The 26,438-nt window shown below is 37.1% G+C and overlaps 1 protein-coding gene across 3 annotated transcripts in view; it reads left to right on the forward strand.

Annotated features, from left to right (window-relative positions):
* Positions 1-26,438, forward strand: part of LOC150105360 (transducin beta-like protein 3) — a 324,945-nt gene that overhangs the window by 185,452 nt on the left and 113,055 nt on the right. For all 3 annotated transcript variants that reach the window (XR_016548482.1, XM_090394739.1, XM_090394738.1), the window contains exon 7: positions 15,345-15,433. Coding sequence is in view for 2 of the 3 variants with exons in the window: in XM_090394739.1 (XP_090250865.1) it covers positions 15,345-15,433 (89 nt within the window). In the remaining variant the exon portion in view is untranslated. The remainder of the gene's footprint in view (positions 1-15,344; positions 15,434-26,438) is intronic.

The raw sequence follows: 26,438 nt of genomic DNA on the forward strand, positions 1-26,438 counted from the left end.
TATCCAAGCAGCCTGACACACTCGAGTCAGCCAGAGAACACCATCTCGATTTAAGGCTTTTAGCATTTCGGGCCGAATTTCATCATTACCAGCAACCTTGCCTGATTTTGGCGATTTTATTGCTAAATGGACCTCTTCTGCTGTGAGACTAGTCATTGTCCCGATCTGCACCTCTTGGATGTCCACAACTGCTGAGCCACCTGGGTTAAGAAGGCTCTCAAAGTATTCCCTCCATCTGTGGAGGATATCCTTCTCGGTTATTAAAAGTGCACCATCTTAATTGCCCTTGCTGTGCACGATTTCCTCCCTCGAAGGCAGCGGATGGTCTGCCAGAATACTTTGTTTGCATTTGCATAGGATGAGTCTAATCTTTCTCCAAAGGATTCCCAAGCCTTCTGTTTTGCTGTCTTTACTGCCTCAGCATACCGCAAACGCATCTCAGGTGACCTGACTCTAAGCCATGTAGGACTCCTTTTTTGCCCGGACAGTTTTTTGGACTTCTTGGTTCCACCAAGGTGTCCTTTTCTCACTGCCCATTGCCACGCCGAGCCGCTTTCTGCCACAGCATGAGAGTGCAGAGGCAGTGACAGCTGTTCTGAACAGCTTCCACTCCTCCTCAACATCTGCAGTATGTTTGGGAATCTCTTTGAACCTGGAGGAAATGTCATGTGCAAAATTCTTCCTCACAGCCTCATTTTCCAATGTCTCCCATTTCATGTGGTATAGCTGCTTAAGCCTACCAGAATTGATGGTAGCACCTAGTTTCTGAATCCATAGAGTGCACACAATAAGGTGGTGGTCAGTTGACAGTTCTGCCCCTCTTTTCACATGAACGTCCAACACTGAGGAAAATAGGTCTGCTGAGACTATAAAGAAGTCAATCAGAGACTTTTGTTCTAGTGTATCCCTGTACCAGGTATACTTATGGACTTCTCGGTGCTGGAAGAAGGTATTCATTATGGACAAGCTGTTAGTACAGCAGAAGTATAATAATTTCAACCCATTCGCATTATAGTCAGGGATGCCGTTCCTCCCAACCACACCCCTCCATGTCTGGTCATCTGTTCCAACATGTGCATTGAAGTCACCCATTAGCAGGACTGATTCCATGTCTGCCACCCTGTCAAAAGCAGCATCCACTTCCTCTAGGAAGACAGAGTATTCTGACTCCAGATTAGGTGCATAGGCTTGCACCACAGCCAAATCATGGTTTTTCATCTGAAGCCTTAACACACATACCCGTTCCCCCCAATGGGATCCACTCAGCAACACAGTCTGATAGCTGGGGGCTTGTGAGTATCCCCACACCCGCCTGAGCAGACATTGTCGGGCTCACACCAGAGTAGTAGAGCTTCCACCCCTTATCCAGGTCAACAGTTCCAGAGCCTCTCTTCTTGGTCGAAGAAAGCCCGACTAAGTCTAGCCAGTAACTCTTGGCTTCCTCGACCAGGTCCAACTCCTTCCCTGTCAGAGAGAAGATGTTCCAGTTGCCTAAAGCCATAGTTTGGTGCCGTTGTCATTGCCATTTCAGTCCTTTTGCAGAACCATTTCTTTGTGCTGCCCCTAAACACCTCCCCAAATGGGTAGTGGGCGCATTGATGGAGTTTCCTCTAGCAGCGTGCTGAGGAGTGGTGTCTAAGGGAGACTGTAACATATTTTTCGAATGGGTCCCTTGGTAACCCGTGCGACGGACGATGCGATATGAACATTTTTTGATGGCCTGATCATGTTACAGTGTTTGATGATGTCCTGTTAGCACAAGACGAAATGATACAGCAAAATAGGAAAGATTCCCCTCGAATACTCTAATAGCATTCGGGGGAAGGAGCAAGAAGAGAAGAAAGAAAGAAGCAAGGGAAGAAGAAGAGGAACCAGTCTACAGATAATATAACAGATGTATATTACATGAAGTAAGGCATGGTCCAGCATCAGATATCTTGGGTTTGCCACGCCCGTACTCACTAAAGTGAGCCCTTGAGGATAGTGATTAAATTAAAAAAAAAAATAAATAAATAAAATAAATAAATAAGAAACTACAATAAACTCTGCTAAAGAGTCCTTCTGTACTATGACTCTTCTGAATTTGTATAGTTCAGATTGTTATGTTACGATTTTCTTCTGGACTTGTATGGTTCAAGTTGCTGTTGAATGTTAAGGGGGGGGAGGGAAACTTCAAGTCTTCTTGTATTGAGAAAAATAAAAAAACACTTAACTGTCTTGTATCGAGATTTTTTTTTCTCAAATAAATCTCAAAACAAGAAGACTTTGTGAAGTGTTTTTTTTCCCTTAACATTCAATAGCAACTTGAACCATACAAGTCCAGAAGAAAATCATAGTATAACAATCTGATCTGTACAAATCCAGAAGAATCTTAGTACAGGAGGACTTTAGCAGAGTTTATTGTAGTTTCTTATTTATTTTATTTATTAATTTTTTATTTATTTATTATTTTTTTAATTTAATTTTTTATTTATTTCATCATCATCATCATCATCAAATTCCTGCCATGTACCCTCAAGGGGTGTACAGGATATGATAGTACTACATGAAAAAAAATTACATCATTATTAATTTCCTATCTACAATTTTCCTCCAAATCAGTCTGTTACTTGTCAAGACTCCAACATTATCAGATCTTATATTTCTATCGTCTAAAGCTCTTTGTATCGTATCAATCCACCTATATCAATCCGCCTTCCTCTGGGTCGTTTTGCTGCCACCCTGGCAGAGAACACTTGTTTCGCTAATCTTTCCTCGCCCATTCTATTTAAGTGACCATACCACCTGAGATTAGCTCTGCTAACGCATTCCTGGATGCTGACAATGTCAAGTTCTTTCCTAATATCCTCGTTTTTAATATGATATTGCCATTGATGCCATCTGTTCACGCGTATAATCTTTCTCAGGACTCTCATATCTGTGGTCTCTAGTCTTTGGTCAAGTGTTTTACTTCTGACCCAGCTCTCAGATCCATAAGTTAAAACTGGTTTGAACACTGTCTTGTATACAGCTAATTTAGTGTTCCGACTAATTTCTCTCTTATTCCATATGAATTTATTCAATTGACTTCCCACCATACCAGCTTTACTGATTCTGTTGTCTATTTCTATATTTAATTTACCATCTTCAGTAAAAATCGTGCCTAAATAGCTGAAATGTTTAATTTACGTAGATTTAATTTACCTTTATATAGTGCAAGAGCATGTAGCTTGGTTTCCACATTTATCTTTCTGATGATCTCAATACAAGGGTCGAAATGTCAAGTGTTATTTTATTAATAATAAGTAAAATAATAATAATAAAAATTGTAAAGTAATTCCAACAGATCAAGTAGCACAACAACACTGACTGCTGTGCGTAGACTTTAAAATAAGATCGAAGATAAGAACTTCTGGTTGCCATGGGATGAAGACAATTAAGTGGTTTTGCTTAAAAGAGGAGAGTGTGAGGAATCGTTTTAGGGAGAGAGTGTTAGAGAGGATTTCGGATGGACTGGAAAGTATACAAGATTGGTGGAAACATAATTCAAAAGTAATCCTGAGCTGTGCAATCGAGGTGTTGGTGAGACATCTCGAAAGATTAGAGAGCTGAAGGAGGGTTGGTGGTGGAATAATGATGTACAAGTGGCAGTGACAGCTAAGAGGAAGGCAAAGCAGAAGTGGGATTAGTCGAGTGGAAGAGGACAGAGAGGTGTACAAAGAGAGAAAGCAAGAAGCCAAGAGAGTTGTGGCACAGGCGAAGGCCATGGCATATCAAGATCTGTATGATCAATTAGAAACAAAGGAAGGACAGAGAAAAATTTACCAACTAGTGAAATGTAGAAATAAAGCAGCTAAGGACATCTTACATGTGAGGCAGATCAAAGATGCTGAAGGAAGAGTATTATGGAGGGATGTGGACATAAGAAACAGATGGAAAATATACTTTGAGGGACTTTTGAATGAGGAAAATGCAAGGACTCACAGAGGAGATGGGCAGCCTTCTGAGGAGATGGTGCAGAACATCAGTAGAATGGAAGTGACGGAGGCCATGAAGAGGATGAGGAATGGAGAAGCGGTGGGCCCAGACACAATTCCAGTGGAGGCATGGAAGGCACTGGGGGAAGAGGGAATTGACCTGCTGTGGGACCTGTTCATGAAAGTTTGCCAACAGGAAAATATACCCGAGGAATGGAGGGAGAGTACTCTTGTTCCCATCTACAAGGGTAAAGGGGATGCACAAGACTGTAAAAATTACAGAGGAATAAAGTTGATGTCCCACACAATGAAGATCCTAGAAAGGGTTCTCGATGGTAGATTGAGGGAGGAGGTGGAGATTGCAAAGGAACAATTTGGCTTCATGCCTGGTAGATCAACAACAGATGCTATCTTTGGGTTACGACAGATGATGGAAAAATATCGAGAGAAACAAAGGGAGCTACAACTGGTATTTATTGATCTGGAGAAAGCATACGATAGAGTGCCAAGGCAAGAAGTCTGGAGGTGTCTGAGGGAGAAGAAAGAGCCGGAGAAATATGTCAGGTTGGTGTGGGAAATGTACAGAAATGTGAAGACAAGTGTTCGGACCTGTTTGGGACAGACAGAAAGTTTTCAAGTAACAGTTGGCTTGCATCAAGGGTCAGCATTAAATCCGTTTCTGTTTAATATTGTGATGGAGGTGGTAACAGAGGAGGTGAGAGAAGATGCACCTTGGACAATGTTGTGTGCAGATGACATCTTGCTGTGTGTAGATTCAAGAGAAGAAGCGGAAACTAAACTGGAAAAATGGTGAAAAGTACTGCAAGAGAGAGGTATGAGACTGAGCAGAAGTAAGAAAGACAGAGTATATGTGTTGCGCAGTGGGCGGTGGCCAGGAGACAGATCTGGAGCTGGAAGGAAATGTCATCAGGAAGGTGAGAGACTTTAGATACTTAGGTTCAACAGTGGAGGAAGATGGAGGAGCTGAGAAGGAAGTGGGATGCAGGATACAAGCGGGTTGGAGGAACTGGAGGGAGATGGCTGGAGTGTTATGCGATAAGAGGGTGCCGATCAATCTGAAAGGCAAAATTTATAGGACAGTAGGGAGGCCAGCTATGACATATGCTATAGAAACTGTGGCCCTGAGGAAAAATAACATCAGCAGGATGGAAGTAGCAGAGATGAGAATGCTTAGGTGGATGTGCGGTGTGACCAGAAAGGATCATCTGAGAAATGACTATGTCAGGGGAACAGTGAAAGTTACAAACTTAGGAGCGAAAATACAGGAGGCAAGGTTGAGATGGTTTGGTGATGTGATGAGGAGGGAGGACGAATATGTGGGAAGAAGGGTCATGCAGATGGATGTGCAAGGAAGGTGGAAGCGTGGGCGGCCAAAGAAGAGATGGAGGGAGCTGGTAGAAGAGGACTTGAAGATGAAGAACTTGGATGTAGTGACAGCCCAAGACAGGAAGGTGTGGAGAAGACGCATAACAAACAGTGATCCCACTTAAGTGGGAGAAGCTGTAGAAGAAGAAAATAATCATTTCAACACGTGTTTTGTGTTCCTAAATTTGTAAATATGAAAGCTGATCACCATGTAACCTTAAAAGAAAGAGTGAGAAAGGTTGCTTACCTGTTGCAAAGGATGGTAGGTTGACCAAGGGATGGCAGTTTATTCAATAGGCCTTGATGTTTGACTCAATCAAATGCTCTGGATATGTCAAGAGTGACAACGTTTTTTTTCCAGTCCTTTCCATGGCAAAATATATAGTGGTTTGTTGATTAGGTTTCTGGTAGGCTTCTATGTAGTTGAAAAGTTGAATGTTAATGACTTTCTCCATTATTTTGGTGATGGCAATAGGATAGTAGCAACAGACTTTTATCTCCCTAATGCTTACTTCCATGCATAAGTGTCAGCTGAGTACAAAAGATTGTAGAGATGACATAGGACAGGTCTTAGCTCTGGGGTGAGTGTTTGAGTGCCACCAAGGAGATGCCATCAGGATCAGAAGACTAGTGCCTTAAGTTAGTTAGATGTGTGTGAGTATTCTAGTTTTTATTTTATGCATCTTCTGCACACAAAAGATTGCAAAGTATCATAGACTGGCTAAGAAATTTTTTTATGCTTTTTAATTATTTTATTTATTTTTATGTAGTCTGGAAATCCTCCTCTAGAGAGGCCAATCATGAAACTTTTTCAAGCCACTTCAGAACTCCAGTAAGCAAGTCAGTGGGCTCCCACCTAAAGGCAATCACAAACATCTGATGTGGGATTTGAACACATAGCTTGTTGTTAAGAGATCAGGTACATTAACCTCTCAGCCAACCAGGCTGGTATATGTGATATATATGTAATTTTCTTTTTATATCTACTTTTTCTTAGCATGTTTAAACTGTTTCTTGACCTTTAATGGTATTCTATTGCTGGTGAAGCTGTAGAAAGAATGTACTTTGTACCAATTGATTTCATTTCTGTTCTTACGTAGGTAATAGGCCATTTATTATTGTGCTTACTCTGATAATGTGATGGGATACTAATTGCAAACGGTTTGTGTCTTCGAATGAGATACTTCTTACTTTCTTTACATAATTTACTTGTACAAAGGTGGTCTGAAAAGTTCTCGACCTCGACCATAGATGGCAAAAACTATCGGAAAACGTTTTTTTTTTTATAAGTTGGTACATTTGTCATAAGCATTCATGTGAAATTGCAAGTCATTATATCAAGAAGTGTGTTTTATACAGCTGTTTGATGTTGTCTGTATCCCTTGAAATGGATGTGTATCGTGTGGTTATAAAATTCTTTGTAAAAGAAGGTTTAATGCCAAAAGAAATTCATTCGAAGTTCATAAAGGTTTATGGGCACTCTTCTCCTTTGTTTTCGACAATTAAGAAATGGGCTGCTGAGTTTAAACATGGCCATACCAGCCTTGAAGATGATCCACGTGAAGGACGTCCAAAAAGTGTAACAACACCAGAAATCATTAATCAAGTGCACGATATGGTATTGGATGACCAGTGAATCAAAGTGCATTAAATTGCTGAGACTATAGGCATTTCAAAAGAATGTGTAGGATATATTTTGCATGAAGAATTGCATATGAAAAAGCTTAGCCAAGATGGGTGCCGTGCTTGCTCATAGCAGATCAAAAACTCACTCGCATGAAAATCTTTGAACTGTGCTTGGAGTGTTTTAACAAGAATAAAACTTATTTTGTGCATCAATGTATTACTATGGATGAAACTTGGATCTACCATTACCCACCAGAATCCAAACAGCAGTCAAAACATTGGACAGAAGCCGGTTGTTCAATGCCATAGAAGACAAAGCTGGTTCCACCAGCAGGAAAGTTCATTGCATCGATGTTTTGGGATGCTAAAGACATTTTGTTTAATAATTATCTTGAAAAGAGTAAAACAATAACGAGAATATTATTCCAATCTTTTAACCACACTATACGAAAAAATTCATGAGAAAAGAACCAGTTTTCAGAAGAAAAAATCATCTATCATCAGGACAATGCATCTGCTCACAAAGGTGTTTGGGCAATGGGAAAATTATGGGATCTGCACTATCAATTGTTGGAACATCCATCCACCCATTCCCCAGATTCAGCTCTCTCTGACTTCTATCTCTTCCAAAAACTAAAATTCTTACACGCTGGTCAGCGTTTTTCTTCGAATCAAGAGGTGATTGCAGCTGTAGAGGGGTATTTTTTGCAGATCTTACTGAGAACCACTACAGGAACAGGATAATGGAACTGGAACATCCTGGAATAAATGTATTAGTCTTAAGGGAGATTATGTTGAAAAATAAAAATAATTTTGAAATTATAAATTTGTTTTTTCATTGTTAGGCTGAGAACTTTTCAGACCACCCTCTTATAATCAGTTAGGCATCCTTTTTTTTTTATCATCATCATCATCAACATCATCAAATTCCTGCCATGTACCCTCAAGGGGTGTACAGGATATGATAGTACTACATGAAAAAAATTACATCATTATTAATTTCCTATCTACAATTTTCCTCCAAATCAGTCTGTTACTTGTCAAGACTCCAACAGTATCAGATCTTATATTTCTATCGTCTAAGGCACTTTGTACCGTATCAGTCCACCTATATCTTGGTCTTCCTCTGGGTCGTTTTGCTGCCAACCTGGCAGAGAACACTTGTTTTGCTAATCTTTCCTCACCCATTCTGTTTAAGTGACCATACCACCTGAGATTAGCCCTGCTAACGCATTCCTGGATGCTGACAATGTCAAGTTCTTTCCTAATATCCTCGTTTTTAATATGATATTGCCATTGATGCCATCTGTTCATGCCTATAATCTTTCTCTGGACTCTCATATCTGTGGTCTCTAGTCTTTGGTCAAGTGTTTTACTTCTGACCCAGCTCTCAGATCCATAAGTTAAAACTGGTTTGAACACCGTCTTGTATACAGCTAATTTGGTGTTCCGACTAATTTCTCTCTTATTCCATATGAATTTATTCAACTGACTTCCCACCATACCAGCTTTGCTGATTCTGTTGTCTATTTCTATATTTAATTTACCATCTTCACTAAAAATCGTGCCTAAATAGCTGAAATGTTTTACTTGTTCCACAGGTTCTCCATTCACAACACAGTTGACATTTTCAATGATTCTGCCTATTTTCATTGTCTTTGTCTTTTTATTGCTGACCTTCATACCATATCTATTACAACAGCTATTCAATTTAGTCAGAGAATCTTGCAGACTTGTAGCGGATTTATTTAGAAGTATAACATCATCCGCATAAAGCAAAGAGCTGACATTAACATTTCCAATTTTGATATCAGGTTTAATACCACTTTCCTTCATAACGTGATCCATATAGATAATGAATAACAGAGGGGATAATGTACATCCTTGTCTCACACCAGATTTAACATTAAACCATCTTCCTGTACTTCCTTCAATTCTAACTGCTGATTTACAACTCAAATAAAGACTAAATATTGCTTGATATAATGCCCCATTGACACCATATAAATGCAGCGTATTGAATAGCTTCTCTCTTGGCACCTTGTCATATGACTTTTCCAAATCGACAAAACTTAAACACAGATCTTTGTTATATTCCCATGCTTTCTCGACTATTTGTCGTAAAGTGAAGATCTGATCCTGACAGCCTCTATTTGGCCTGAATCCAGCTTGTTCTTCACCAAGCTTTTCTTCCACAATTCTTCTCAACCGTTTCTCAAGTATACTTGCATAGATCTTGCCAGGAACACTCATTAGGGAAATACCTCTGTAATTCTCACATTCAGTTTTATTTCCCTTTTTATATATGGGTACTATGTGAGTTCTACTCCAATCATCGGGAATTCGTCCCTCTGTCCAGGCTTTCTGAACTATGCAGTGCAGCCACTGTAAGACTTTTATACCACCATACTTCAGCATTTCTGGTTGAATATTATCTACTCCTGCTGCCTTTCCACATTTCAAGCCTTTGATGTCTTTTTCTACTTCAAGTATGGATATGTATTCCTGACTGCATGCCTGGTCAGTGTTTTTTATCACTGTGCTGTCATCACTGCTTGTTTCATTTAGCAGTTTTTCAAAGTAATTACTCCATACTTCAAGGATATCTTTTTCTCCTGTTTTCATGTCACCTTTATCATCTCTAACTCCTTTTACAGCACTCTTTTCTCCATTCCTAAGCTTCAACAACCTCCAGAATATTTTGCCACCTTCTTGATATTTATTTTCTATATTCTTGCCAAAGTCCTCCCATGACTTTTGTTTAGCTAGTTTTACACACTGTTTAGCTTTCTTACATTTGTCTCTGTATTCTGTAAGAGGAAAAGCTGACTTATTTGCCAGGAACTTTTGATATGCTTTCTTCTTTTCCTTCACTGCCTCTTTAACTTCCTGTGTCCACCAGGGAGTTCTGATTTTTTTTATCCTTGCACACAACCTCACCACATGCCTCTCTGGCAGAATCAATCAATGTTTTCTTCAGAGTTTGCCACTGAATCTCCAAGGTTTGATTCCTGTTCTCAAACTCTTTCATTTTCTTTTCAATAATCTTTCTGTATTTTAGTCTACAGTTCACATCTGAGAGCTGCTCAACTTTTATTCGCTTTAAAACTTTCTTACATGTCATTCTTTTCAATATCAAATTCAATTTTATGTTGCTCAAGACTAAATAGTGATCACTTCCAATTTCAAATCCTCTGTACACTCTGGTGTCCTGCACCAAGGAGAAAACATCACTATCAACAATAACATAGTCAATGAGACTTTTCTTATTCCTTGCCTCTTCTCTCCATGTGAATTTGTGCACATTTTTATGTTGGAACATGGTGTTAGTAATAACCAGTCCATGTCCTGAGCAAAAATCCAACAGATATTTGCCATTATTATTAGCTTTGCTCTTTTCTCCAAATTTTCCCAAAATATTTTTGTATGTCTCACAGTCATTTCCTACTCTGCTATTTAGATCCCCAACAAGGACCAACTTTTCATTTTTCATTTTGTCAGTTGCTTTTTCTAAAGCCTCAAAAAATTCCTCCACTTCTACCTTAGGAGAACCTTCTGTGGGACCATAGGCACAAATAAGTCTCATTGTCCAGTTCCCCATTCTCATATTTGCCCACATTGCTCTACTTGAGACTGACTGCCATTCAAGAAGATTAGCCTCGTATTTTGTGTTGAATACTATGGCTACTCCTTCTTTTCCTTGATTGTCATTGCCTGAATATAACATTTTGTATTTATTGCACAGAAAGATCTCACCAGTTTTTGTCTTTTTTGTTTCAGTCACCCCTATTATGTCGTTGTGGTACTTATCTAATTCCTCAGCTACTTCCATTTCTTTGCCATTCAGGCTTCTTACATTGATAGTACCGATCTTTTACTCTGGTGATGTTGAGTTGGGGTTTGTTTTGAGATTTGTTCCAGTAGCTGACTTTTCGCTGTTCGCCCTGGTTCCCTGGCGAAAACAACGGGGGCCTTGTTTAACTGGGCGATGCCCCAGCCGGCATGAAATTTTGTCATGTTGTACCATCATTTTTTATTTTGGTTTAACCAATAAGAATGCAATTTGGTCGGCTAAATCCGAAATTGCCAGCCCATCTTCGTTCATTCAGTATCCAAGTAGATACCCAACAGGGTGCACCACGAGAAGGTGAGGATTGGACATCAGGTTAGAAGCCCCGGTCGGTTCTCCGCATTCCTTTAAAGGCTATGTGGAGGTCTCCTCTCAGTTATACAGCTTTGACCCTTAAGCACCCCTTATATTTTGTGTATGCTGTAAAAATGAATTGAGAATAAATAAAACATTCTAACAATATATAAAGAAAATTATAAAATAGCATGGAGAAATATCTTAGGCAAGTTATCCACAATACACTATAAAAAATATACAAATAGAAACATTAGACTCAAAGAAATAATTGATATCTGAGTTTTAACATCAGCTGATATAGGAACTGACCATGCATTATTTATTGAAAAATTAAGCTTCCACAAGGGTAAAAAAAAATTTAACACACAGCTTAATAAGGCTAAAGGAAAAAGTTAAAGTAGCATTATAGGGGGAAAAAAATTATAACACTATACCAGTGCAGAATAGAAGAGCACTTTAATAGGAAATCTTTAAAAATAATACTAAAGAAGCAGTATGCAAAGCCATGGGGGGGGGGTGAAGAACAGTTGGAAATAAAAAGAACAGATGAACTCCTAGTCAGAGGCTGTTATGTTATTGTCATTATTAAATTAAGGGGATAGAAACCCCTTTTTATTTTACAGCCAGTATGCGAAATCCTAAGATCGAAAACTACAATTTAAGAGTTTCATGCTGACGAACTATCGGCGAATCCAAATGTAAGTGACCACCTGGCTGGTAGTACCACACCAAGGCAACTGGAAGCAAAGGTGGAACAAGCTTCCTCACTATCCTTGATATTTTCTCATTATGTAAAAACACACAGCTCCTAGGAGATGTAATACTGCTTTACATTATGAGGAGAGGTCACTACCCAGACTGGTTTCAACCTTTTTTTGAGGTCTCATCAGTGAGTAGCAAAAAAAAAAAAGTTGAAACCGGTCTGGGTAGTGACCTCTTCTCATAATGTAAAGCAGTATTACATCTCCTACTAGCTGTGTGTTTTTACATTATGAGAAAATATCAAGAATAGCGAGGGAGCTTGCTCCACCTTTGCTTCCAGTTGCCTTGGTGTGGTACTACCAGGTGGTCACTTACACTTGGATTCGCCAATAGTTCGTCGGCATGAAACTCTTAGATCGTAGTTTTCAATCTTAGAGTTTCACATACTGGCTGTAAAATAAAAAGGGATTTCTATCCCCTTAATTTAATTAACTTCGCCAGAAAAATAGCTGTTTGGCTTTTCATATTAGTTATTGTCATTATTATTTTCCTGATATGTACCCTCACGAGTTGTTCAGGCTACTATGACAGCATTACGTGATTAAGATTACATTATTATTAATCTCCTATCAGCAATTTTCCTCGAAATTATGTTATTGTCAGCACTCCAATATTGTCTAACATTTCGTTCTAATAAGGCACTTCCGACTGAATCAATCCACCTAGACCTGGTCTTCCACTGTGTCTTTTTTTTTGCCATTTTTGCATCAAACACAGTTTGCTAACCTTTTCTCTCCCATTTTATTTTAATGTATTTGGATTAGCCCTGCTCACATATTCCTGAATGCAAACAGTGTTAAGATCCTTACTGATGTCTTCATTTTTAATATGATTCTGCCACTGATGTCATCTGTTCAAGTCTCTAATTTTTCTAAGAACTCTCATATCTGTGGTCTTTCGTCTTTGTTTGAGTGCTTTACTTCTAACTATAAATTAAAGATGCCAAGGAATCATATACTTGGTTTAATCCTTTATCCAAGTGTTAGCAAACAAAGTTTGCACCTGAAGTATTTTCAGGACTGGGGCAACTTGTATATAGAGGCTGATGACTTCACATCACTTGCCTTAGTACTTCTAACCTACTTACTTCTAATCTAACTCTCAGCGGCATAACTTAAAACTGGTTTGAACACTTATATACTGTCTTATATCTTGTGTCTTGTATCCTGCTAGTTTAATGTTCTGGCTAATTTCTCTTTTATTTCATATAAATGTATTCAGCTGGCTCTCAACAATATCAGCTTTGCTTATTCTGTTGTATATGTCCAGATTTAATTTGCATCTTCACTAAAAACTGTGCCTAAATAGTTGACATATTTTACTTGTTCTGTAGGTTCTCCATGGAGAATGCAGCTGAAGTTTTCTATGTTCTTGCCTATTTTCATAGTTTTGGTCTTTTTATTGCTAATTTTCATGTGAAATTTGTTACAGCTGTTATTCAATTTAGTTAGAGAATCCTGGAAACTTGCACTGGATATGTTTAGAAGTACAACATCATCTGCATAAAGCAAAGAACTAAGGTTGATTATCTCTAATTCTAATATCAGGTTTAATGCTACTTTCTTTCCATATAGATTATGTGTACCTTGTCTTACACCTGAGTTTCCATCAAACCATCTTCCTGTATTCCCTTTAATTCTAACTGCTGACTTACAGCTTAAATGCAGACTATGTATTGCTATGTATAATGTTCTGTTTACCCCATATAACTGTAGTGTTTTGAAAAAGCTTTTCCCTGGGAACCTTGTTGTATGCCTTTTCCAGATCTACAGAACTAAAGTAAAGATCCTTGTCATAAAGTAAAAATCAGATCCTAACAACCTCCGTTTGATCTGAATTCAGCTTGCTCTTCTCCTAGTTTCTTTTCCACAATTTTTTTAGTCTCTTTTCAATTATGTTTGCATAATTCTTACTAGAACACTTAGTAGTGATATTCCTCTGTATTCATTCAACCTTATTCTCTTTGTTATAGACAGGAACTATGAGGGCTTTACTCCAGTCTTCTGGAATTTGACTTTCTTACCAGGCCCTCTGAATCGTGCAGTGTGGCCAGTGGAAATCTTTTATATCTACATACTTAACCATTTCTGGTCAAATATCATTTACTCCAGCTACCTTTCCACATTTCAAGTTTTTGAGAGCTTTTTCTACCTCAAGTATTGAGATGTACTCCTTTCTTGCCTTGAAAATTTTCTACTATGGTTCTGTCACTACTCATTTCATTTAACAATCTTTCAAAGTAATTGTGCCAGACATCTAGAATATTCTTATCTTCAGATTTCATGTCACCTTTATCATCTTTGATAAGTTATTAAAAAAAAAAAAAATCAAAGTTTTTCCACAAGTTATATATGGGGGGGGGGGTATGAAAGTTGGGATGTAGAAGGTGGTGTGTAAACCTAAATATACATTGTATGTTTGTATACATCCGTGATTTGAATGGAGATATTCAGTTTTTTGCAGGGAATTTTGATGTTATGTTACTTAAGGTGGATTTGATCATTTTGGTTCAGTAGATGGGTGAAGGGGTTTTCATTTTAATTCTTCAAGGTGTCATGTTTTTTAACTTGGAAAAACATGTTGATAATCAACATGTTTTTCGATTTCCTCTGACCCTTTGGTCAGAGGAAATTGAATACAATTTACTGTATTGGCAGAAATGAATCCAAGAACGTAGGGGAGATAAGTCATTTTGAGGTAATGTCAGATAAATTGCTGAATGTTAGGGTACACATTGCAGTAGTTATGACAGTCACCCAGAGGAATGCTGCATATTGAGAAGGATATAAATAAATTACGATAAGAATACTTATGCCATATATGCTACTCTTTTCAGATATGATCTAAATCTCTAGGAAATAAATTTTAGATGATCCAGAAGCTTGCAACTAAGATTGCATCAGGACAGATAGAGGAAGTGTAGTTCCTCAGTCTGTTGAGGCATCATTTGGTGATAGAAGCTTATTGCATTTAGGGAGCTCTTACACAAGGCAGCAGGTGATAAGAGTAATTGTTATATCTAAAAGCTCTTTAAGTCTGTTGTGAGCAAGGGTTAAGAAGTAGGTTCTTTAAACGGGGAGTAGAAGATGAGTATAATGTATTACCATAGTAAGTAATGAGGGTGCTAAAATTGAAAGAATACACAGAGACATGTAGTGTATTGCTGCATGTATAATACTGCTATTTCCCATGATGAGTCCAGTGACTCCATGGGAAAAATTATCAGTGTAACATGAAAATTCATAGCTAAAAATACATGTGGATACTACATATTAACAACATTCCAAAAAGTTCTCGATACTTGTCTATGGTGAGATTCTTTTTTTTATATATACGAGATATATAAATGGCTGTTGACAAAACATGCACAGTTTAATATTTTGAAGTTTAAAATAATCTCTGTAATAACATGATTGGGTCTATAAACATAATTATTATTTCTTTCTTTTTAAACAATTCTATTTTAGATGGAGGAAAATTAGAATTATGGAATCCTGTTTCTGAAAGGCTCGTACACTCTGTTTTTGCACATGAAGATTCTGTTACTTCATTGAAGGTAATCTAAAAAACGTTTCTTAAAATTGAAAGAAGATGCATCTCATTACCTATGTGATTATATCATTATATTATACTTTGACAATAACTTCTATTCTTGTTCTTAACCATTCTTGAAGCATATGCAAATTGTTTATACATAAGGATGACTGCTGTTTATATGATGAATGCAGCGATTTTAGATGCAGGTCTCAAAAAAAACAAAAAAAAAGTAGCTCTCAAAAATATGCCTATCAGAATTTTTTTTTTTTTAATGTGGCTCCCACACACAAAAAGTTTTTGTAAACCTTTTGTGTAAAGCCGGCATGGTTGGCCAAGTGGTTAGCGTATCCGCTCTCCAGCTGAAAGACTGCAGGTTTGAATCCCACAGTAGTGGGGGCTTAGGCAATGTGGGAGAATTCATTTGAAAAAATTAATTTTTTCAAATGAATTCTCCCACATTGCCTAAGCCCCCTCCACTCCCCTTTCAACACCATAACAGCAGAAGTATGCACACCGCAGAAAGAAGACAGGCAACAACATCCAAGAAAAGGTATGTGCGAATTTTCTTCGATTATGCTACATATATTTGTCTCTAAAATACATCTGCAATGCCTTAAGAATTCTTGAGTAAAAAGCCAGTGACATTAAAAAAGGGGGCACTCCTAAAAAAGCAGGCAAAATGCCGTAAAAATAATAAATGAAGAAATAGAGTTCCAGATGAGGAGGCACAATTACAGTGGTGGCTTGTGGCTTGAAATCATGGGGGTGCTGCAACTTTCAAAATATACATACACACTGTAAGTACAGTGTATACGTGTTTGGATAAAATATCAAAATTATGGTAAAAATTTAAAAAAATATTATTTAAATTAAGGGGATATTAAATCCCACATTGTTTTAAAACCGAATAAGAAACTCAAAGATTGGAATCAGAGAGTTTCATGCCGAATATAGTATAGTAAACTATAAAAGTATCAGCAATTACTAGCATGAGCTAATGCAAGTAGTCCTAGTACATAGTACAATCTCGGGCAACTCGTAGCAAAGGTGGTAAAGTTCTGATCGCTATTCTTGGTATTTTCCATAATGTAAAAACACATTTCCTAGGAAATGTATGATGTTATTACATTATGGTGGGAGGTCACTACGCAGACCGGTTTCAGCCTTTATTGAGGCTTCATCAGTGAGTAGCTAGACCAAATAAATACCAAAGGGTATAGCGAAAATAACTTATATACTCTGCTATACGAGTTGTCAAAAAGGTGCAACCATTAAGTTACTTAAATATAAAGAGCCAGTAGGCTTTATTTCGACGATATAAACATTATTTAAATTAAGGGGATATTAAATCCCACATTGCTTTAAAACTGAATAAGAAACTCAAAGATTGGAATCAGAGAGTTTCATGCGAATATAGTATAGTAAACTATAAAAGTATTGGCGATTACTAGTGTGAGATAATGCAAGTAGTCCTAGTACGTAGTACAATCTCGGCAACTCGTAACAAAGGTGGTAAAGTTCCGATCTCTATTCTTGGTATTTTTGATAATGTAAAAACACTTTTCCTAGGAAATGTATGTTATTATGGTGGGAGGTCACTACCGAGACTGGTTTCAGCCTTTATTGAGGCTTCATCAGTGAGTAGCTAGACCAAATCAATACCAAAGGGCATAGCGAAAAGAACTTATATACTCTGCTATAGCGATAGAATAGCTATCAGAACTTTACCACCTTTGCTGCGAGTTGCCCGAGATTGTACTACGTACTAGGACTACTTGCATTAGCTCACGCTAGTAATCGCCGATACTTTTCTAGTTTACTATACTATATTCAGCATGAAACTCTCTGATTCCAATCTTTGAGTTTCTTATTCAGTTTTAAAGCAATGTGGGATTTAATATCCCCTTAATTTAAATAATGTTTATATCGCCGAAATGAAGCCTATTGGCTCTTCATATTTGAGTAACTTAATGGTTGCACCTTTTTGGCAACTCGTATAGCAGAGTATATAAGTTCTTTTCGCTATACCCTTTGGTATTTATTTGGTCTAGCTACTCACTGATGAAGCCTCAATAAAGGCTGAAACCGGTCTGGGTAGTGACCTCCCACCGTAATGTAATAACAGCATACATTTCCTAGGAAATGTGTTTTTACATTATGGAAAATACCAAGAATAGCGATCAGAACTTTACCACCTTTGCTGTGAGTTGCCTGAGATTGTACTACGTACTAGGACTACTTGCATTAGGTCACGCTAGTAATCGCTGATACTTTTATAGTTTACTATACTATATTCGGCATGAAACTCTCTGATTCCAATCTTTGAGTTTCTTATTTGGTTTTAAAACAATGTGGGATTTAATATCCCCTTAATTTAAATAATGTTTATATTGCTGAAATGAAGCCTATTAGCTCTTTATATTTATGAAAAAATATATTGTTTATTATCGATAAAATTATAGTTTGGTATAATTCAAAATTACTTAAAAGTCAATTAACTATAACAAATGTTATGTCTTTAATTGCAATGTCCAAATATTTAAAGAGATGGAGTAAACACGATGAGCACTACGAACACTCTACTACTGGCACAAACTGCATATAAACAACAGTGGAACTGCACGACGGACAGTGGTGCATTACGCTAATAGCTTGCATCTTACTATGACGTGCATATGCTTGTGCGTGTAGCAATATGACACTGTGGGAAACACAGTGCTGCTAGCATCCTAAGTGCTACAAGATGGATTTTTTATACAAAATAAGAGAATTGTATTGGATTGTTGATGATAAAATTAAATATTACAAGCAAATATAAATAAATTAATAAATATATTTATATATCAAGAAAAATTGGGGGTGCCACAGTTCCGCAGTGCCTATGCTCGAGCCGCCCCTGCACAATTATAAAAGGATGTTTTATTTAGTTTGTGACTTAAATACATGTTTAAGCCTAAATTGAATATCATCAAAGACAGGAATGGAGCATTACTAACAGAAGAGTTGGAAATCAAAAACAGATGGAAAGAATACTATGAGGAACTGTACAGCAGAGTGTACAAAGAAAATGCAGAGCCCTCTTACCAGGAAAATTTTGATTTGGAACCTCCTCCACTTAGGGATGAAGTTGAAAGAGCAGTTAAGCAGCTTAACAGCAATAAGGCCCCAGGTGCAGATGAAATCCCAGCAGAGTTAATTAAGGCCACAGGGGTTGGAGTGATGAGAGTGTTTCATAGATTGATTACAAGGATATGGGAGACAGGATTATGGCCTAGAGACTGGAAGAAGTCAGTTTTCATACCGCTACATAAGAAAGGTCATATGGAGGCATGCAAGAATTATAGAACTATTAGTTTAATATCTCATGCAAGCAAAATTTTATTGAAGATCATGCTAAATAGGATTGATTCCAAAGTTGAGGCAGAGATGCCTGAGGAACAAGCTGGTTTTAGGAAAGATAAAGGCACCAGAGATCAGATCCTTTGCATTAGACAGATCATAGAAAAATATAAAGAATTTAGACTCCCTCTGGTAATGTGTTTCTTAGACTACTCTAAAGCTTTTGAGTGTGTTGAGCATGTGAAACTGTGGGAAGTAATGAAAAGAATAGGTTTTCCTCAACACACTATCAGATTGATAGACAACTTTTATAAGGAGCAAGAAGCCACGGTAAGAACAGGTGTTGGATTGACTGACTGGCTTCAAGTTGGAAAAGGAGTTAGGCAAGGATGTTTACTTTGTCCTCACTTGTTTAGTATATATGCAGAGGACATCATGTGTGAGGACATCAAGCATTGGATGAGCTCAGTACAGGAATTAGGATAAGAGGTAGATTGATCAGTAATCTGAGGTATGCTAATGATACAGTACTCCTTTGTAATGACATGGAAGAACTAGGACTAATTCTTGACAAAAGTTAACAATATCAGTAATAACAGAGGACTTCAACTCAATCCTAGCAAGACAAAGATTATGGTTCTCAAAGGAAATAAAACAGAGAAGCTCTTGAGAAACAAGTGTACCTTAATGGGGAAAGAATTGAAGAAGTCAGCAAGTTTGAGTACCTGGGATCCATTATTAATGTGCAGAATTGATGTTCAGAAGACTTCAGAAAAAGGTTAGGAATGGCTAAAACAACAGTCAGAGACCTGTCTAAAATCTGGAAGGATGGATCTATCTCCATGGGAACAAAGTTGAGGATTTTGGATGCAGTTGTTTTTCCAACAGCAACCTATGGATGTGAGACTTGGAACCTAAAGAGGTCAGATAAGAAACGGATATCTGCTTTTCAGATGTGGTGCTACAGAAGGCTGTTGAGGATATCATATACTGATAGGTATACAAATGAATGGGTGTTAGAAAAGATCAGTAGAACTTTAAGGCTCCTTAAGGATATTGACAGAAGAAAGTTAAAATATTTTGGACACAAAGAAAGGATGGAAGGGGACTTCTCATAACAGTAATAGAAGGTGTTCCTGGAAAAAGAGGCAGGGGTAGACCATGAATCAGATGAATGGATGGTGGGAGTGGAGTGACTGATCTTCAGAGAGTTGAGGCTGCCAGAAAAGCAAATAACAGGACTACATGGCAAAGCCTGGTGTGGCACATCACTGAGCATCAGAGTGAACATAGAGAGAGATAGAAACCTCTCACTCCGACACACTGACATAATGGTCAGATTTGATGTCTTCTCCTTATTCACCAATGTCCCACTCAAAGATACTTTGGACCTTATCCAAGCTTAATTTCCTTCCGATATCTCATCGCTATTTCAGTTCACCATGAACTCAGGCTATTTCGTTTGGCAGGGAAAATTCTGTAAACAGATAGAGGGAACAGCCATGGGTTCTTCACTCTCTCTTCACTTCTGGCCAACTTCTTTATGGAGACCTTTGAAGAAACAGCCTTAAACTCGGCTCCACTTAAACTTGCTGTTTGGCCACGCTATGCAGATGATGTGTTTGCTATTTGGCTGCATGGTTTGGACACACCACAATTTCTTATCACACCTAAACAATCAACATCCCCAAGGATCCAGTTTACCTTGGAAAAAGAAAACAATAACAATCTCCCTTTCCTAGACACTCTGATTACACTCCAGCCTGATGGATCCCTGGCTTTCTCTGTTTACAGAAAACCTACATATACAGGTAGATACATTCACCAGCAATCGTCCCCCCTCCCAACAATATGGGATTATAAAAAACCATATATAACAGTTCTAAATTAATCTGTTCAGATAACAATGCCCTTACTATTGAACTTACCCATATCCTTAACACCTCCCCCCCCCCCTCTCCATAACAGGGACTACTCTAACTCTATCACCATTCCTTATATTCAGGGTACTTCTGAAAAGCTAACAAAAATCCTAAAAAAATATGATTTGACAACTTGTTACAAACCATATAGAAAATTGGCATCTCTTATCCGCTCCCCCAAGGACCAGCCACTTCCCCCAAACAGGCAGGACAGCTAATATCAGGATATCTGAACATAAGGATTATATCCGTTTCCACTAATACAGCCACCCAGGACTTGCTGACCATGCTTTGGACACCTGTGCAAAATATGCTGGAAGAAAGCCACTTTACTACACCGCAGCAAGTATAAATATGAGAGATTATTCCTGGAATCAGCCTCAACTCTAAAAAAAACTCCCCAAACCTCAACAAATTTGGATGCATGAGACTGTCCCAAATATGGGAAGCTTGCATTCTTAGAACATCAGCCCAACATCCAAGACTACTACCCAATTTAGCCAATTTAGCCCACTACGTGGCACATTTTAGGACTGATTTCAGTTGTCTTCAGCCATATTTGTTCAGTGTTAGTGCCTGCGTGCACATATCATTATTTTTTATGTTCCCTGAAGATGGTAATGTAATATTACTGAAATATTGGAAGTATTAATTAAAGTTTTATAATTAATATTATAGTATACGTTGTCTTTCCCTAAAAATTGACAGTTAATTAATCCTAAACATCTAAATATTAACTCAAGTATTAACTTATTCTTGTTGAGAGGCTTATACGCTGGTTAGACATAATAACTAATATTTAAGGAATTGACAGCGTATACTGGAAATATAGATTAAATAAACTTTAATATACACTTTCCGATATTTCGGCGAACGTTACGTTGCCATCTTCTTGGGAACTTACTAAAAAGACACTTGCACACAAGTACTAATACAACAAATGAGACTGAGGCTAGGACGCTAGCGTTTTCCTAAAGTCCTGATGGTGCCCTCTACCAATATAGAACTACCAATATAGCCCGCCAGAGGGCACCATCAGGACTTTAGGAAAATGCTAGCGTCCTAGCCTCAGTCTCATTTGTTGTATTAGTACTTGTGTGCACGTGTCTTTTTAGTAAGTTCCCAAGAAGATGGCAACGTAACGTTCGCCGAAATATCGGAAAGTGTATATTAAAGTTTATTTAATCTATATTTCCAGTATACGCTGTCAATTCCTTAAATATTAGTTATCAAGTATTAACTTGTCTGAATACATCCTAGTCTTCATTAGCCAAACACACAGATGTGAATATGTAAACACACACAACGTTCTGAATAATGCAGCATACAATTAGAAATATTTTAAAATAACGTCTCTTCTATAACTGCATAATAGTTGTCGCCTTTGTTAGTCCTGTTTTGTCTACTAGTTTGTATGAGTAAACACCTGAAAAAAATCCTATGAAATGTGTTGTCAATTAAAATGTTATCATTATCATCTTATTCCAGTGTTCTGCCTTATAAACTTTTAGTTACATACTCATGAACCAGCAAAGTCTACATACTTATATAAAATGGTTCATAAGGTAATAAACTGGAATGAGATATAAATAATTGCTTTAAACAAGAAAAAACGGTGTAATCTTATTTGCATAAGACTTCTACAGGTGTAAAAAAGAAAAATTATAGACAAAGAAACAGTAAAAGATTAAATAAGGTGACAACCATTATAAAGTTATACAGGAATATGATGATTTTAAATTATGTCTAGATATGTGTTGCATTTTTGAGTATGCTGTGCTTGTTTACGTCTTCATGTTATGTTTTTGGCTAGCTAATAGCCTGGATATATTTGGCAAAGTTAATACTAGGATTTATATTTAGATGTTTGGGATCCAGTGACAATGCATGCATTGTAGCCATTTTGTAGAAAGGTATTTTTTGTCAACTGGAGTTCTTTGGTTAGTTCATCTTTGTCACTACTGAGGTGGGCTCCTAGTGTTAAAATACTCAGTTTTTGAGATCTGTAGTGGTGGTAAGAATAATGTAGATATTTCTCAGTTATCTGTTGATTTTTGAGATATAGCGACTTAATTTACCAGATTCCTTAGTTAGTCATAATAAATTTGTAAGTCATAGATCCAGAAATGGAAGTGACCAGTAGATTCTATCTCGTGGGTAAATTTTATCTTGGTTGTTGATCATTGAGGTACTCAAGGAAATTTAAAAATTAAAGTTTGCCTGTTGTTACAGATTAAGATGACATTGTTGACATACCTTTTCCATAATTTAGGCTTGAGATGTTATTCTTCCAGGACCTATCTTTCAAATGTTTCCATGTAAAAATTTGCCAAGCTGTGAGAAAGAGGACTGCCATGGCCAAACCTGAGTTGTCTTTGTACATGGAATCATTGTACTTGAAGTACCCAGATATTATATTTGAGTGCCATGATTTTCCTGGTAAATTTATCGTGTATTAGTGCAAAGATTTCCTTAGTTGGAATGCTAGTAAACAGATTGACTATATCAGAGCTGGTTAAAATGTTCTCTTCATCAAGAATGATGTTGCTGATGCTGTAAATAAAGTGCTTAGAGTTTTTAACAAAAGAAGATGATAGTCCTGTGAGGCCTTCAGCAACTTAACCACTGTTTGGCAAGGATAGGAGAATCTATCCCTTCAGCTGTTGGATGGTATGCTTTCCTTGTGAATTTTAGAAGTCCTGCACAAGCATTGAGGAAGAGGGTGTGAAGAGCTGGTTTTGTTGTTTTTTCAAATTTTTAGAGCAGCCCATTCCAGAGATGTAAGCGTGTCCATTGTAGGTTTTGCCACATTTATACACTTTTATTGCAAATGCTGATTTAAACTGAGCTAATGAAGCCACTTGTGAACAAGACAGAAGTAGCTCATTCAATTTTCATTAACAAAAGTACTTTAGGTACTTAGTAAGATTGATATAAAATGTATTTCTTATTGTGGGTCACAGTCCAAAAAGTTTGAAAATCACTGGTCTAGGCCATGAGACCAAATAGCATAGCCAACTGTTGGTTTGTGCATAGGTGGTATCAAGCACTTGGTTTTCTGAAAATTCAATATAGAAATTAGAAGTGAATTCATTGCTGTTTGATCTAGCTGTATGTGTATATATATGTTATGGTTAAAGTGATAAACCCGGTTATTATTAATAATTACTAGTTAAAGTAATTTAAGAATAATTTAAGAGAATTAATCACTTTAACTGGTTAAAGTGAATAATTCCTAGAGGATTCTGGTAAATGCAATAAAAACATGTTTAGAGGCTTTATAAACATGTTTTTATAAAACATGTTTATAAGTATATAAACATATTTATAAGTATATAGGTTTTCATTCTCAATAGAAATGATAACAGCTTAGGTTAGGTTAGTTTATAATGACAAAAGTAAGGAAAGTACTTCGTTTGCACTCAATGAAATCAGAAACCAGAAATCATTATGAACTAACCTAACATAACCCTAAACTAACCTAACCTTTATTGGTTAGGTTAGTTTATCATGAAAAAATCATTATAAACTAACCTAAACTAACCTGAATGTCGAACCAGAGTGTAGTCATAGTTTGTCATGGGCAGATTAATGGGGATGAAAGATAAACGTTGTTGTGGGCCGAGCTTAATGATTACGGGCAGATAAATGGGGATAACAAATAAAAGTTGTTGTGGGCAAATGAATGAAGATAATAGATAAATCAGGGAGGAACTGATCAGTGTTTTTCTCCATTGATGAGGAAAGAGGTAAAGCAACGATGTTTCTATATTATCCCCATTCATCTGCCCACGACAACTTTTATTTGTTATCCCCATTTATCTGCCCGCAATCATTAAGCTCAGCCCACAATAATGTTTATCTTTTATCCCCATTAATCTGCCCACGACAAACTTTCCCACTTATATTCCTATCAACAAAATTTCTTCCTTATTGCCTTCTACAAAAGATAAACTGTCATCTCTGTCTTTGGCTGGCGTTTACAAAATTCCTTGTGAATGCAATGTTTCTTATTTTGGACAAACTGGCCGTTCTGTGGAAAAAAGAATTAAAGAACATCAATATTATATTGATTACAACAAACCTCCGAAGTCTGGTCTAGCACAACACAGTATTACCACTACCCATAATATCCAGTGGGATAAAGCTATTCTACTTCATAGATGCAGGTTCAAATATGAACGCCTCTTTAAAGAAAGTTGTGAAGCTTTTTTACACCGACCGAATTTAAATCGAAATGATTGCCTCTCTCTCTCTCAAAGATCTGGGAGACTTTTATTTTATGTAATCATTAAAAAACTAATTATCTTAAATATTAATTATTTATTAATTTCTTTCATTTCCTAGCTCGCGACAACATTGTATTTTAATAGGTGATCCGAATATTCCTATATTCATATAGGAATATTCTATTCCTATATGAATAGAATATTCCTATATTCTGTTCATATAGGAATAGAATACAAGTATTCGTTACTTGTATTCTATTCCTATCTGTTTGTAACACTGAAGATGTACTATTATTTTTAGTACGAAATATCTACCTTATTTCTTAATTAAATGGACTTACATGTTGTTTTTAATAATTATACTATGCCACAGGTCCCTCTAAAAATAAGAATCTTCCTTGAAGAACATAAAAACTTGTCTGCATGGCAAGTTACACTGTCAGCCCTGCTCAGGCTACTTCTTCACACAGGATAAATGGAAGATGACATCTGTGCTGCATAGAAGTTGCTATTGGTTTGAGAATTTCTGGAATCAGCATTGGCTGTGAAGGTTTGCCTAAGATTTGGGAGACGTTCATTCTAAGACCATATTTATCCCGACTTCCCTGAATTAACTTTTTTTTTAATCTGGCCTCTAGAGGGTTTCCTTTGCAGTGATAGTAATTTTAACTGTTTCTGTTGCAATCTAATTGAGTGCTATGCATGTACTGTTCGACCACAAATGTGAGACCTGTCAATACTTCTGCACATGGCAGAAGAAGGCAAATCCATTCCGATAATAGGGTAATCAATGCATTCCGTGGGATGGGTATTTCTTTTATGAAAATTCTAATTTTTAAAGCGGTAACTATTTTGCTTGTATAACAGTTTGAAAATTTTACATATAAGCATGTGATTTTGCATATTGGTGATTAATTCATGCATCGCTTTATTCTTTTCTCTCCTTCAACATGAATTGACTCTTCTTGGCACACTTCCAGCCATGGTTCTCAGAACTGTGGGTATACGGTATTACTACAGCTTTGATTTGTGCCGTGGGTAGAAATCCAGAAAACTATAACTAAATAAATTTTTTATTAATTTTGTTCCTCTGATGTTGTTTGTACAGTGAAGCACTGTTATGAATAATCACTAATAACTAAACTTATCATTAAGCATTCTATTTAAAAAAAATATAAAAACAGCTGTGGTTGAAGAAAAAAATTCATTTCATTCTTATCATAATGTGAGGAATCCTTACAAGAACTTTTTCAGTTAATGGTGTGTTAACTAGTCTTACACAACAGCAGTAGGGTTCCCTCTCCCACCTCAGAAACTCGGGGTTTTTCCACCTACAGTGACACAGACAAACCTGTTGGAGAACGCATGGAGACAAAAATATAATTAACTGATGGAATGGATTTGGCAGGTAGGTGGATGGATAGATTTGTGTATTGTAGTGTAGTATGGAAAGGCCTCCTGTAATAAGTCCTTGTACTTCATGTAGGTGCTGTGTAATAATAATAAAAGTTCACAATCATCCAAAGATTAGAAT

Source organism: Typopeltis vanoorti, chromosome 6 (assembly GCF_054136105.1).
Source record: "Typopeltis vanoorti isolate ZY-2024b chromosome 6, IOZ_Tvanoo_1.0, whole genome shotgun sequence".
Classification (NCBI taxonomy): Eukaryota; Metazoa; Arthropoda; class Arachnida; order Uropygi; family Thelyphonidae; genus Typopeltis; species Typopeltis vanoorti.